General features: G+C 38.6%; 1 protein-coding gene across 2 annotated transcripts in view; it reads left to right on the forward strand.

The window, feature by feature from the left end:
• Nucleotides 1-15259, forward strand: part of YLPM1 (YLP motif containing 1) — a 62714-nt gene that overhangs the window by 19538 nt on the left and 27917 nt on the right. For both annotated transcript variants that reach the window (XR_011504678.1, XM_014835690.3), the window contains exons 5-6: nt 9120-11240; nt 13820-13937. Coding sequence is in view for 1 of the 2 variants with exons in the window: in XM_014835690.3 (XP_014691176.1) it covers nt 9120-11240; nt 13820-13937 (2239 nt within the window). In the remaining variant the exon portion in view is untranslated. The remainder of the gene's footprint in view (nt 1-9119; nt 11241-13819; nt 13938-15259) is intronic.

Consider the following 15259-nt stretch of genomic DNA (forward strand, 5'->3'; position numbering starts at 1 on the left):
ATGGCACCACTCATCAGGCCATGCTGAGGCAGTGTCCCACATAGCACAACCAGAGGCACTCGCAACTAGAATATGCAACTATGTACTGGGGGGCTTTGGGGAGAAGGGGAAAAAAAAAGGAAGATTGGCAACAGATGTTAGCTCAGGTGCCAATCTTTAAAAGAAAGAAAAATGTATTAAAATAATTCTTTAAAAAAAAAGTAAAAAACCACTCTTAACTGGATTTGGCCTATGGGCCAGTTTGCTGACCCCTGGTCTAGATTGTTTGACTGTTCTTGGTTCTTTCTATTTCCCATGTGATGCTTAGAATCAGCTTACTAGTTTTCAAAAATCTACTCGAATTTTGATGAGCATTACATAGAATCTACTGACCAGTTTGAGGAAGAATTGACATCTTTATAATATCAAGGCTTCTGTCACATCCGCTTTTGTGTGTGTGTGTGTGTGTGGTGAGGAAGATTGGTCCTGAGCTAACATCTGTTGTCAGTCTTCCTGTTTTTCCTTGAGGAAGATTGTCCCTGAGGTAACATCCATGCCACTCTTCCTCTATTTTCTACGTGGGATGCATGACATGATGAGAGGTTTCTAGTTCCACACGTGGGATCTGAACCCATGAACCCCAGACCACTGAGGTGGAGCACGTGAACTTAACCACTATGCTACTGGACCAGCCCCATCACATCCACTTTTTGATTGGTTTTAGGGTTGGAATTGTGGGCTTTTTCTGTTTTGTAGCTGTCTTATTAGGATCAGCAAGGGACTGTGAACACTATGATTTTCTTTCAGCTTCCATTTGTCATGGTTCTTCCTGTTTATAGTGATTACTTCTCTTTGGGGGTTTTGATTTTAGGCTCTTGGTTATACATATTGGAAAACAGGCATTATTTCACATGAAAACTAAAAGGGCAGGAATTTGGTTCCAGAATTTAATGTCTTGTAATTCCCATGATCTGCGGGTTTGAGGATGTTTATGTAAATATTATGATAATCAGACATTACTTTGTTTAAAGGTATTTGTATTTCTGCATATCCTGTAAGTTTTTATACCAAATTTGGAGTATATTTTTTACATCAAATTTGGAAATTTTTATACCTAGGTCTAATGGTTTCATACCTACTTTTAGGGTTTTTATTTTTTAGAGGTTTATGAAATACTTAGCTGTACAAATAAAAATGTTCTAAATATTTAAATACCAAATACTTGTTTACTTTTCTTTTCATCTAACCAATGTGCAATGCATGTGTTTATATATGATTGTATTTAGTGAATATATACTATGTTTGTACTTACTGCAAATACATGTTTTTATATGTTAAAAAGGTCGTAGTATTGCACTGTATTGATGTAAAGATGGCTTATTTTTGTACATATTTTTAATATGAGTATCTTAATATATTTACTCCAAAGATCTGAAAGCTCTTTACTTTTATAAATCAAAAAGGTTTTGATAGTCTAACATTTTATAACATTCTTGAACTTTGAAAATTTGAAAGTACAGTATTGATAAATATAAGTGCCATTTATATGTAGTGTTGAAAGTATATTTCAATTCATTTAACATTTTCTGACCCCCACAATAAAAATAAAATGATGACTCTTGGCTGTTGATCAGCAATTTAATCTGAAAGCAAAGCACCCTCCCCTTTCATGATGACTGCATATTACACGTGCAGGCGTGAGGCCTGCAGTAATGTGTTCATTACTTTTTACAACCTTTCCGCCATGTTCTCTTATCCTTACTTATTTGCACACCTTTTAGTATCTCCTGCTTCCTTTATCCTTTCCTCTTGTCTTTACGCATGTGCTTCTCTTTGTCTGGAATCCCTTTCTTGTCATTTTTTGCTTTACTAATTCCTATTTTTCCTGCCCCAGGAGTGGCACTTGAATAATTATATATTGAGATTCTTCAGTGAGTCAAACACGGGATACCTCAGTAAGCAAGAACAGCATGTCCCATATTTATCAAATTCTGTTCTAGTTGTTGATTTACTTGTCTCAGTCTTCCTATGGACTGTGAACTCCTTGAGGCTAGGCATCAGTTTATTTCCAGCACTAATAGTACTTGACAATTAGTAGGTGCTCCGTAAGTGTTGCTTATGCCAGATGTCTCGGTTACAGATAAAATTCTCAAGGCATTCACAATTTAGTTAGGAAGGCAGTGTATTCATATTCACAATTTGATTATAATACCAGATAGCATGACAAGGACTCTTACTGACTCTTGTACATTGTGGGGGATAGTCTTCTCTTGTTATACTTATACGAAGTAGTAATTGCTGAATTGAATACAAAGCAGATGATTTTACACAACTTTAATGATCCCAGGTGTTATTTCAGGCTATTTGGGTTAATAAGTGTAATTCAAGAAAAGGAACCAAACCATCACAAGCCCTGAAACAGCATACTTGTTTTCTCTTTAAATGTGAGGTCTCCATCCTTAGCACTGAGAGGTATCCTTGGACACGTCTCTGGTCAGCTCCTTTTCCTTTTGCCCAACAATAGCTGTGCCAAGCCTTTCCTATTTTGCATAGACCATATTTGCTAGTGCTGCTGTCTCTGTCTCAGCAAACGTTTTTATTTTGCTTCGTATCTTTAATTTAACTTCCTGCATCACAGAAGAAATCCAGGCTTCAGGCCCAGGAAAGCTCACCGTCTGCCCTCACCTTTACTTTACTGTACCATCCTCATCGTCCTTCTTGTAGTCTCACAAGAAGCCATTCTCCTGGTTAGGGCTAGTCCTCTCTCTATGCTCTTTAAAGAAATATGTTTACGTTTTTATCAAAGTGATACGTAAACGTAGTTTTGAAAAAATAAAGAAAAACACCACCCACTGCCCCAAGCCACCCTAGATGTGTTTCCTAATGACATCTTCTTTTAATTGTTTAGCTGTTTCTTTTGGTAGTTACCTTCATATCACTAAATAATATGCTGCTGCTTTCTTGTACATTTTAGATATATATTTACTTCCTGTTCTGGTAGATAAAGGTTTAGTTCTTACACTATTCTTTAACCCCATTGTCCAATATATTTATATCACTACTTTTAGATAAATCAGTAAACATTGTTCTTCATTGTAGAGGTAAGTAGTGTACTATGATTACATTTTCTTTAGTGTAATAACTTTTTTCTAGAATCTCCAGTTGTCCCTCATCTTGCAACATGTTTAAAATAATCTTCCAACTCCAGTCCCAAAAGCACCATCTTTTTCTCTTGAGGAGATCTCTCTCACAAATTCGTGCATCCTCTTGCTTTTGCCTGGGTTTATTGGCTGGTTGGTTGCTCTCAAGATCTGTCATATGGCTGTTCTCCAGCATTTCCCTTGACTGTCCTCCTAGGTTGGATTCACTATTTATTGGGTCTCATGGCTTCCTATTTGTGGTTTAGTGCCTCCTTTTCCTGGAGTGCATGCTCAAATAACGTACTAAGAAATTGTGGGTTGAAGGTAAATTTTCTTAGTCCTTGACTGTCTGAAATGTTTTTATTCTAACCTCACACTTGATTAATAATTTGGATATAGAATTTGAAGTTGAACTTATTTTTTATTATAATTTAAATTAGAAGCAAAACAAAGCAAAAACAGGTTACCCATTTCTCCCACCCCTTCATCCTCCACCTCTGACAACCACCAATCTGTTCTCTGTATCTATGACCATGTTTTTTATTTATTTGTTTTTAGATTCCACATGTAAGAGAGATCATACTGTATTTGTCTTCGTCTGATTTATTTCACTTAGTATAATGCCCTTGAGGTCCATCCATATTGGCACAAATGGCAAGATTTCATTCTTTTTGTGGCTGAATGATATTCCTCTATGTGTATGCGCGTGCGCGTGTGTGCACATACACACATATACCACAGTTTCTTTATTCGTCCATTGATGGACACTTAGGTTGTTTCCATGTTATGGCTATTGTAAATAATGCTGCAATGAACATGGAGGTGCATGCATCTTTTTGAGTTAGTGTTTTTGTTTTCTTTGGATTACCACCCAGAAGTGGAATTGCTCGATCATATGATAGTTCTATTTTTAATTTTTTTAGGAACTTCCATATTGTTTTCCATAGTGGCTGTGCAATTTACATTCCCATCAACAGTGCACAAAGATTCCCTTTTCTCCACATCCTCAGCAATACTTGTTATTTGTTGTCTTTTTGATAATAGCCCTTCTAACAGGTATGAGGTAATGCCTCGTTGTGATTTTGATTTGCATTTCCCTGATGATTAGTGCCCAGATGATTAGGTATATCTTTTCATGTACCTACCTATTCAGATCTTCTGCCAATTTGTTAATCGGATTGTTTGTTTTTTGCTATTGAGTTATATGAGTTCTTTATATATTTTGGCTATTAGCCCCTTATCAGGTATATGATTTGCAGATATTTTCTCCCATTTGGTAAGTTGCCTTTTCATTTGATTGGTGGTTTCTTTTGCTTTGCAGAAGCTCTTTGGTTTGATTTGGTCCCACTTGTTTATATTTGCTTTTGTTGCTTTTGCTTTTGGTGTCAGATTAAAAAAATCATCACTAAGACCTATGTCAAGGAGTTTACCGCCTGTGTTTTCTTGTAGGAGTTTTATGGTTTTAGGTCATATATTCAAGTCTTTAATCCATTTTGAGTTAATTTCTGTGTATGGTGTAGATAGTGGTCCAGTTTCATTCTTTTGCTTGTTGCTGTCCAATTTTCCCAACACCATTTATTGAAGAGATTGTCATTTCCCCATTATATATTCTTGGCTCCCTTGTCATAAATTAATTGACCATCTCTGTGTGTTAATTGACCATCTATGTTTATTTCTGGCCTCTGTATTCTGTTCCATTGATCTATATATCAGTTTTTATGCCAATACCGTACTGTTTAATACCGTTTACTGAAGTTGAACATAATTATTCCTCAAGGTTTTAGGGTCATTCTATTTTCTTCTGTCACCTAGTGTAGCTGTTGTGCTATTCTAATTCTTTTCCTTCTTGGATGACTTCTCCCCACTGCCAGAAACTATTTTTGTTTCTTGTATTCTAAAATTTCAGAGTGTGTTTTTGTTTTATTTTATTAATTGTACTGGATGCTTAGTGAGCTGGGCCCTTTCCATCTGGAGATTAGAGTCACTCAACTCTGGGAAGTTGTGCTATTCTTCATTAATTTTTTCTCTTGTTTTCTGTTGTTCTCTTTCTGAAACTTTTCATTAGTAGGATTTTGGACCTGCTGGGTTGATTATATTTGTCTCTGTTCTTTCTCATTTTGTTGTACTTGCTGAGATACTTCTAATCCTTTTTTGCATTTTTTATTTTGAGAATTTAAAAAGAATTTCTACAGTTCTTCTGGTTCTGATCATTTTTTATATATAGCAAATTGTTCTCGATTTACGGGTACAGTATCTTTAAGAATTTCTCTGAGGACACTAATTTGAGGGTTTTTTTTTAAGTTCTCTTCTGTTTTTTTTTTTGCAGTACCTCTGTTTTCTCCAGATTCATATCCTTTGGTCCTTTATCTTTGGTCTCTCTTTCATTTTGGAGACATTCCTCAAATGTGATCCTTGGTTGTCCATTTATATTTAAGAGTGGGAGACACTCACAAGCTGATTGGGAGCTCTGTGCATGGAGGTGAGGGCTTATCAACTTTGCTTTAGGTGGTAGGGCAAAGAATTGTCTGCTAATGCTAGGGGACCCTCAAGTTCAAGAGTTTAGAGACATTCAGTCTACGGAAAGTCTGGTTGATGGTTCTGAATATAGACTTTAATTTACACATTTTTACCCCCAATCTTACTGCAGTCCTTCTCCAGCACCCCTGGGATCTGAAAATCCTGACCCTCTCTGGGTTCCTGTCCTGTGGACAAGCCAGCCCCATTTTAGTTGTATCTCTTTCTGCTCCATAACTCGAAACTGCAGCTTCTTCCTGGTCCGTATTGTTACCACTCATGTTTGTTTTTTGCCTTCCAGAATTTAAAAACAAAATTCTCATCTGCTGGTGGCCTCCTCTCTCTCTTTATAGTGGGTTTATGTATTTTTAAATTCTTTGTGATGACTCTGCAAAGTGTCAGCTTGGCTAGGCTGAAGTTACATTTCTTAGAGTTCCCTTTCTTGCATGTTTCTGATTAGGGTGGGTCACAGGGATATTTTTGCATCTAGCATGAAACATTTATCCCCGAACAACCAAAACATTCTAACCCTTTCCCCGGAAAAGGATAAAAAGTCCCTTTTTTGTCTTTGGGGAAATCTTCATTCTTCCTCTATCTGGTTCACACTCCCTTTTTGATATTCTGTAACTTAAATTCTGAGATATAAAGTTAACTATTATTAATACATTCTTATGTTAGATGATAAGGAAGAAAAATCAATCAAAAATACTTGACTAATACATATGTTGTATATAATTAAACATATAACATCAAATTAAGGAAAAAATACTCGTAACTATCACAGTCCTTATTTTTGCAATTGATCATCTAATCATAGTTGGTGTTTATAACTACCTTCTTCCACTACCCATTCCATATTCCCTTTGCTGTCAGCAAGCACCTCAGCTGGTCCTGGTTCCTTGCCTGGTGAGTTGACCCAAACTTCCATTCTTGAGAAGTCTGGGCTATTCACAGTCCTGCCTGAATTAAGTCATTGTAGTTTTCCATTGACTTTGATCACAGGATGGGGAAGTACTAAGAGATATCCTAGAGGTTTTCCTGCATTCCAGGCATATTCCTCCTTATCCTCATTATGGAGTAGTAACCCAGTTTCCCCTTGAAACTCAGGCTCAATCACCCCCAGCCAGTACAGGAACTCCCTTCTTTGCCTGTTGATTCAGAACCCAAAATGGTCAGGTAGCAGTCTCACCTTAAGTTTGGTGGAGTTGTTGTTGTGTCCCCTGATAGAACCATTTCTCCCTTTGAAACTAAAGACTTCTAGGGGTTGGCCCAGTGGTGTAGTGGTTAAATTCGGGTGCTCCACTTCGGTGGTCCTGGGTTCACCTGTTTGGATCCTGGTTATGAACCTACACACTGCTCATCAAGCCATGCTGTGGTGGCATCCCACGTAGAAGAACTAGAAAGACGTACAACTAGGATATACAACTATGTACTGGGGCTTGAAAAAAAGACTTCTAGACCAGCAAAGTCTAACATCACAGGGATGTGAAGTAAATATTTTGCTGAAACTGGATTTATTATTCTTCATTGATTTCCCAAACAAATGAAAGGAAAACCCTTCCATTTCTCATTAAAGGCATGAAAGGCATCACTGTCCACTCAGTCATCTAAGCCAGAAACCTTGGAATCATCCTAAATTCTTGCCTTTCCATTATCATTTTAATCCCACCTGTTAGAAAATCCTATCAGTTTTACCTTCCGTCACATCTCTCACTTTTCTCTCGTCCTCTACATCCTCATATCAGTCACTGCCTTAGAACAGGCTTCATGTTCACTTACCCAGTTGTACAAACAACCTACAATAAACTTGTCTCACCTGTCCATCTGCTACTTTTCTACTAGAGCAATCTTTTAAAAATCAGGCCATATTTAGTGGCTCTAAGTACTTATAAGGTAATCCCAACTCTTTACCCAGCTGAATTTGTTCATCTGTTGTAACAGAGATGCAAAGTCACATGGCTCTAACAAGTTAGAAGTTTATTCTCTCTCAGGACTTATGTGATGGCTCCACAGTGTCAGGAATCCAGGTTCCTTCTGATTTGTTACTTCACCATCCCTTAGTATGTTATCCTTGTCTACATGGTCCAGGATGCTTCACCACCATGTCAGAGCCAGCATGAAAAAAGAAATGGTGGAGAAGAGGATGTGCCTTTCCCTTTAAGGGTACAACACAGAAGGATGTGGAAATCATTTCACTCTCAGCCCATTGGCCAGAACATGGCCTCAAGTTCTAGCCGCAAGAAAGTTTGGGAAAGAGTCTTTGGTCTGGCTTGTGTCCAGCTAAAAATCGAGAGGCTCAATTACTATAGAAAAAGGGGGAATGGATATTGGAGGAGCACCAGTAGTCTCTGCCACACAAGGTATATAAGGTCTTCTGGAGAGCGACACTTGCCTGCCTCTTTACCTTATCTCTTAGTGTGCTACTTTTCCATTCCTCCTTTCCCAGCTCTCCCTGACTCTGTCTCCTTTTTGCTGCAGCCATGCTTAACTATTTGCACTTCCAAATATGCTATGCTGGTATATTTCTCTGCCTTTCCTTGTAATAGTTCCGTAGCCTTAGCCCTTGCCACTGACTCCCCTCTTCTCCAATACTCTCTGTTAGCCTGATCTCAGAGAATTTGTCTTTCAAGACTTAATTTAAGCATCTTCTATTGTGTAAAGGCTTTATTGGACAGCACCCCCCTCCCACTGGTAGAATTGACCATTCTCTCCTCTGTTGCTGTTATAATGTACAGATAAACTTTAGTCATTGCACCTCTTGGCACTTATTTACACTTAGATTCTCTTTCTCCTTGAGCGTAAACCCTTTGAGGGCACAGATGACATTTTATTCTTATAGCTCTTGGATGCAGTGTAGTACCTGACAGACAGGGGATGTGTGCTATATACTTGCTGAATGATTGAGTGGGTCCATAGCAAAAACATCTCTGTCCAGATTTTATTTATTTTTTTGTCTAGTCTTTAAAATGTAAGGGCACACTCTTAAGATATAGCTGGGGGCTGTTTTTTTTAAACTTCTGTCCATTAGTCAAGATGATAACGCTAGCTCCAACAATATTTATAATCATCCTATATTATCTTGCTTCATATTTAGTTTTCAGTTACATTTTAATTCTAAAAGTACTCTCAGAGTTAGCTATGTCATTTTTTTGTTTTCATTTAAAATGAGTGGACTTTTCTGTCTTCTAAGGCACAATATTTATAATTACTTTTTAACAATTCAGTATATCAGTGACTTGCTGCAGGAGATGTGTCGAAGTGAATTAGATAATACTGACCTGATTTCTGAAGCCTGTCCTAAGACTTTCTGAGCACTGCCACCGTAGCATGCTGGTTCTAAGATACAGATATCTCAGGATTTGTTTAATGACTGAAAGAGTCATTGTTGTAAACAGATTTTAAGGCAAGATTGCCTTCAATATTCTTACATGGAGAATTTTTTTTCTGCTTTACTGTCTTGAGTAATATCTTTTGTTTTACTTGTAGATTTGATGGTCCTCGAAGATTTGAGGATTTAGGGTCAAGGTGTGAAGGACCGAGACCCAAAGGGCCTCGTTTTGAAGGAAATCGCCCCGATGGGCCAAAACCCAGATATGAAGGTCACCCAGCAGAGGGCACTAAAAGCAAATGGGGAATGATTCCCCGGGGGCCAGCATCTCAGTTTTATATTACCCCCAATACGTCCCTAAGTCCTCGGCAGAGTGGACCACAGTGGAAAGGCCCCAAACCAGCTTTTGGACAGCAACATCAGCAGCAACCTAAGTCACAAGCAGAACCTCTTTCAGGAAACAAAGAACCATTAGCAGACACCAATAGTAACCAGCAGAAGAATTTTAAAATGCAATCAGCTACATTTTCCATTGCTGCAGATGTAAAGGATGCCAAGGCGGCTCAGTCAAATGAGAATCTAAGCGACTCTCAACAAGAGCCACCTAAAAGCGAAGTCTCGGAAGGGCGCATAGAGCCTTCTAATTGGGACCAGAATTCTCAAAATATGGAAACTCAAATGGACAAAGCCCAAGCTGTTTCTCAGCCTGTACCTCTTGCAAATAAACCTGTACCTACTCAATCTGCTTTTTCCTCAAAAACAGGGGGGATGGAGGGAGGAGCATCAGTAGCAACATCATCATCATTAACTGCAGATAATGATTTTAAACCTTTGAGTATCGGTCTGCCCCATTCAGAAAACAACCAAGATAAAGGGCTGCCTCGGCCAGATAACAGAGATAATAGGTTAGAAGGCAATCGAGGCAGCAGCTCGTCTTACAGAGGTCCGGGGCAAAGCAGAATAGAAGACACACGGGATAAAGGACTAGTAAATAGAGGTCGAGGCCAGGCAATCAACCGTGGCCCAGGGTTTATCAAGCAAGAAGACTTTCGTGATAAGATGATGGGTAGAAGAGAAGACAGTCGAGAGAAGATGAGCAGAGGAGAAGGCAGCCGGGACAGAGGGTTGATGAGGCCCGGAAGCAGTCGGGAGAAAGTGCCGGGTGGTCTGCAAGGCAGCCAGGACAGGGGTAGAGCTGGCAGCCGAGAAAGGGGACCACCTCGGAGGGCAGGCAGTCAGGAGAGAGGACCGCCTCGAAGGGCTGGGAGTAGAGAGAGAATACCACCCCGAAGAGCTGGGAGCAGGGAGAGGGGACTACCTCGAGGGCCTGGCAGTCGGGAAAGGGGACTGGGAAGATCAGATTTTGGTCGTGACAGAGGTCCATTTAGACCAGAACCGGGAGATGGTGGGGAAAAAATGTATCCGTATCACCGAGATGAGCCTCCTAGGGCTCCATGGAACCATGGAGAAGAGAGAGGGCATGAAGAGTTCCCATTAGATGGTAGAAATGCTCCAATGGAACGAGAAAGACTTGATGATTGGGATAGAGAGAGATACTGGAGAGAATGTGAACGTGACTATCAAGATGATACACTAGATCCATATAACAGAGAGGACAGGTACTCAGCGCCACCATCTCGATCTCATGATGGAGATAGACGAGGCCCTTGGTGGGATGATTGGGAGAGAGATCAGGATATGGATGAGGACTACAACAGGGAAATGGACAGGGACTTGGACAGGGATGTGGATCGGATTGGAAGACCCATGGATATGTATGATAGAAATATGGATAATGAGTGGGACAGAGATTATGGGAGACCGCTGGATGAACAAGAATCACAGTTTCATGAACGGGATGTTCCATCTCTTCCACCTTTACCACCCCTCCCACCTCTTCCACCTTTGGATAGATATCGGGATGATAGATGGAGAGAAGAAAGAAATCGAGACCATGGGTATGATCGAGATTTCCGTGATAGGGGTGAGTTGAGGATCCGAGAGTATCCAGAAAGAGGAGATACATGGCGGGAAAAGCGAGATTATATTCCTGACAGAATGGACTGGGAAAGAGAACGGTTGTCAGACAGATGGTACCCATCTGATGTGGATAGACATTCCCCCATGACAGAACATATGTCCTCCTCACATCATTCTTCTGAAATGATGGGGTCGGATGCAAACTTAGACTCTGACCAAGGCCTTGGAGGGGTAATGGTTCTCAGTCAGAGGCAGCACGAAATCATTTTGAAAGCTGCACAAGAACTGAAAATGCTTCGGTAAGTTTACTACTTAAGATCATTTCTTTTAGTCAAAACCGCATTCAGACTGCTCTTTTTTAAAGTGATGTGATATATATGAATGGAATCATTTTATTTCCAGTTCTTATCACATAATTTTAACTTACATTTCTGGTCATTCAGTGCTGTTTTAGGGTTAGGATGGGTCTTTAGGAACTGTGTTAATTACAAAATTGTGTCCTGAAATGTGAAAATTTCATAGCCATTCTTGGCTTTTATAGATGAGTTGCTAACATGCCATGCCTGTGCATCTTTCAAGTGTCAAACTTCAACTTCCCAGTGCTCTGGGTTTCACAGAGCTCATAGGTAACATCCTCTTTTTCCAGGAGTCAGTTTGTTCGTTGATATCAGATTTGATAGACTTCATATTCACTAATCTTTGATAGACCTTTGGAAAGTGCTGTAAGGATTTATACTTTTCTCTGTTGACGCTGAGAATGGTTTACCTGGAAGCATCCTCAGATTTGTCTAACCATTGATACTTTCTTTTTGGGATGTTTTATCTTTCATTAATAACTGGAAGCAGGTATCTCTACTTGAGGATGTTACCTGTTTCTATATAACCAGGTATTTTCTTTGTAAGATGGAAAATAGAATTTGGATTTCTTGACTTACAATCACCTAACTATGTATAGGTATCTACATAATGCTTCCCATGTAGTAGCAATAATAACAAAAGCTAACATTTATTGCGTGCTTACTATGTGCCAGGAACTGTACTAAGTGCTTTGTATATATTAATTCACTTAATCCTTAAACCAGCAATATCCTGAGATAAGAATTTAGGAGTCATTGATTGCCAGCTTTTTGAGCAATTTCTTAGGAATTAGCAATGTTTTGAGAAATTAAATTAATCGTTAGGTTTTGATATATTCCAATGTATTATGTTTCCTTCATTTTTCAATTCTGGTCTGTGTTTGTGGACTATACCAGTTGAAATTATGACTGAAGCTTTATGACTAGAAAAGTATGATAAGGAAAAAATACCTGTAGGTAAAGATGAAAGATCAGGTGTCTCATGCAGCAAAACAGATTTCCGTGGTTTATAGAAGATATGCTCTAAGAGTTTTGACTTTTCCAGATTACACATGAAGATGTGGAAAGTGCACCGTAGAACATTTAGCTGCTACACTGTTCACTTTTAAATTATAGGCACCTTTAATTTAACACCTACTGTGTGCTGGGCACTGTGCTAATAATTTAGCACATATTATCTCTGTCCTCCTGTCTCAAATCCTTATATCTCAAAGGTCTGCAAAGATAAGTAGTAGTATTCCACTTCACAAGTGACACTAAGGCTCACGGAGGTTAAGTCCACTTGGCTAATAAGTGGCAAATCCAGAATTTGAACCCAGTCTGTTCAACTCTAAAATCTATTTTGTTTATGGAGAACACCAAACTGATTGGTGTTGCTAAGCTGCCAAGGTTTCTTTCTTTTTCTTTTTAAAATTTCCTTTTCATCCATTATTGCTTTGCATAGAAATGCTGGATAAAAGGTGTTTCTTCTTCTTCATCCATTTTTTAAGCTCTTTCTGGGCAACATAAACATAATTGAAGTATATGAAGTGGTGGATAACAGTGGTCATAGGTGAATACAAAAGTAAGCTATGTTGTGTTGGTATAAAGTCATGATTTACAAGAGACAGAAAATAATATTTTTATATACTTGACCCTTATTTGGTGTCCATTTACAAAATGTAGGGAGAAAATTTAAAAGGTCTGAAGAGGTTGTAGTAGATGTGTTTAAGGTTGGCATTGTAAGGAAAAGTAAAAGGAATTTGACCAGAGATTTAAAGAAAAACTTGAAGGGTTACATAATTACTCATTAGGACTATGAAGTGTTGTTTTTAAAGGTATAGACTGACAACTCTTCTCACTGTATACAGCAGGGGTCATAAACTAAAATGCCCACAAGTACCAGACAGGTAACAAAAGTGAACAAAAGTGGGCCAGTATAACTCTACTGAATGTGGTGAGGCTTGTGGCAAACGGCTTCAGTGATGGGCAGCCACTGCTCCACTCAGCTGATCATTGATATGTGGGAATATAGGCCCAATGTTACCAAATCTCTTTAAAATTTGAATTTATATGTGAAGCATTTTTGCTTTGTAAATGATGGCAACTAATTCAGATTTTAAAAACTGATGTGAAAGCCAAATTAAAAAAACCTTTCTAGGTCATATTTGGCCCACGGGCCACCATCTTGTGACCTCTGGTCTACACAGTATTGAACAACAACAACAGAATGGCTAGAGAGGTTTTGGTTGGATGAAAGAAAAACGTGACAAGTAGATAAGATATTAGAATAGGCTAATGAGACACGTTGTAGATCTATTCCTGAAGATTTTCAATAATTTTAAATTATTTATAGGTCATAGATGACTGATCAGTTAGCTATATAAATGCCAGAGGGTGTTACCCCAGAGGTGCTCTGTGGGCACTGTAGAGGGTTTTAGAACAAGGCTTTTAGGTCTTTTTTGTTCTTCGATATTAATTGTAGTCATTTAGGAATGCAGTAGACATGCCTTATGTACATTGGTGGTTTTATTTGTTTACAGAGAGCAGAAAGAACAGCTTCAAAAGATGAAAGACTTTGGGTCTGAGCCACAGATTCCTGACCATCTACCACCCCAGGATTCAAGATTGCAGAATACATCAAGACCTGGAATGTATCCGGTATGGGAAAATCTGTGCTCAGAAAATGAAGTGGTTCCTGCTTTGTATGTTTGTGTGTTGTTTGATTTTTTTATATTACAATAAATGTAAATTTCCTCTATAAAAAATGTACATTTTGGAAAAGTAAAAAGCTAATGGTAATTAACCTTTGAAAAATCTCATAAATATGGTCAAAAGTGTGACAGAAATGCTTTTTTCTCCAGGTTTTGATAAGTACACCAAGCACACCTGTACTATCTGGCGTCATGTTCACAAAATTATAGAATGTTCCTAATAATCCCTTTTGTTCAAATAGTCTTGTTTTCCATCTGGATAGTCTAAGGGCTGCCCATGAGCCCTACTCGTGTGAGCCTCATAGTCTCCCCACCTCTTCAGGCTTCTAAGGCTAGTACACCTTCAGCTAGGGAAGGGATCCGACATCATGCCCCAATTCAGGCAGCAAAGAGAGATATTTATGTTAAAGACTTGTATAATTAAGTTCTCCATTTGTTTTGCTTTTGTGTGGTTGATGTTGTTTTACCTTTGTGGTGGACTTTAAAAATGTTATGCAAATAACTACAACAACACAATGAGAGAGAAAACAACACTATTGAACCATTTCATCAAATTAACTCTTTTCATTTCTCAATGTTCCCTTCCATCTTGGTCTAACACATAACATTCAGACATAGTTGTTGATATCAACAACCACCTTGATGTTGACTCCCCAAATCATATCTCCTGATCGACATATGCATCCGTCTGCCTACAGGGTTTGTCTCTGTGGGTGTGTCTCCTGTCAAACTCAGCATATTCAAAATGGAGCTTATTATCATTCTCCATTAAACTTGTCCTTTCTCCTCACCATCACCTTGTCACCTACACTTGAAACCTGAAAATCAGCCTACCTCTTTCCTCTGCCCTACCCTTCCGTATCCAGTCATTCTATTAATTGATTTTACTACATTGTTCAAATATTGTATCCTTTACTTTCCCACAACTTCAGTTCTAGCCTTCATCAGTTCTTGCCTAGACTATGTCAGAAACATCCTAATTCATCTCTCTTCATCTCATTCCCCTCTGATCCACTCTCCATTCTGCTGCCAGGGTGATTAATTTTATTTTTTTGAATCAAATTTTAAGATATAATTTACATACAATAACATACCGATTTTAAGCCTACAGTTTGAGTTTTGACAAATGTATACCAAAAGATTAAGAAATTTCCGTTACCACAGAAAGTTCTCCCATGCCCTTTTGTAGACAGGATTACCCTTACACTCCACTTTAGGCAGCACTGATGTGACTTCTAGCCAAAATGGACATTTTCAAACATAAATCTC

Source organism: Equus asinus, chromosome 7 (assembly GCF_041296235.1).
Source record: "Equus asinus isolate D_3611 breed Donkey chromosome 7, EquAss-T2T_v2, whole genome shotgun sequence".
NCBI classification, from domain to species: domain Eukaryota; kingdom Metazoa; phylum Chordata; class Mammalia; order Perissodactyla; family Equidae; genus Equus; species Equus asinus.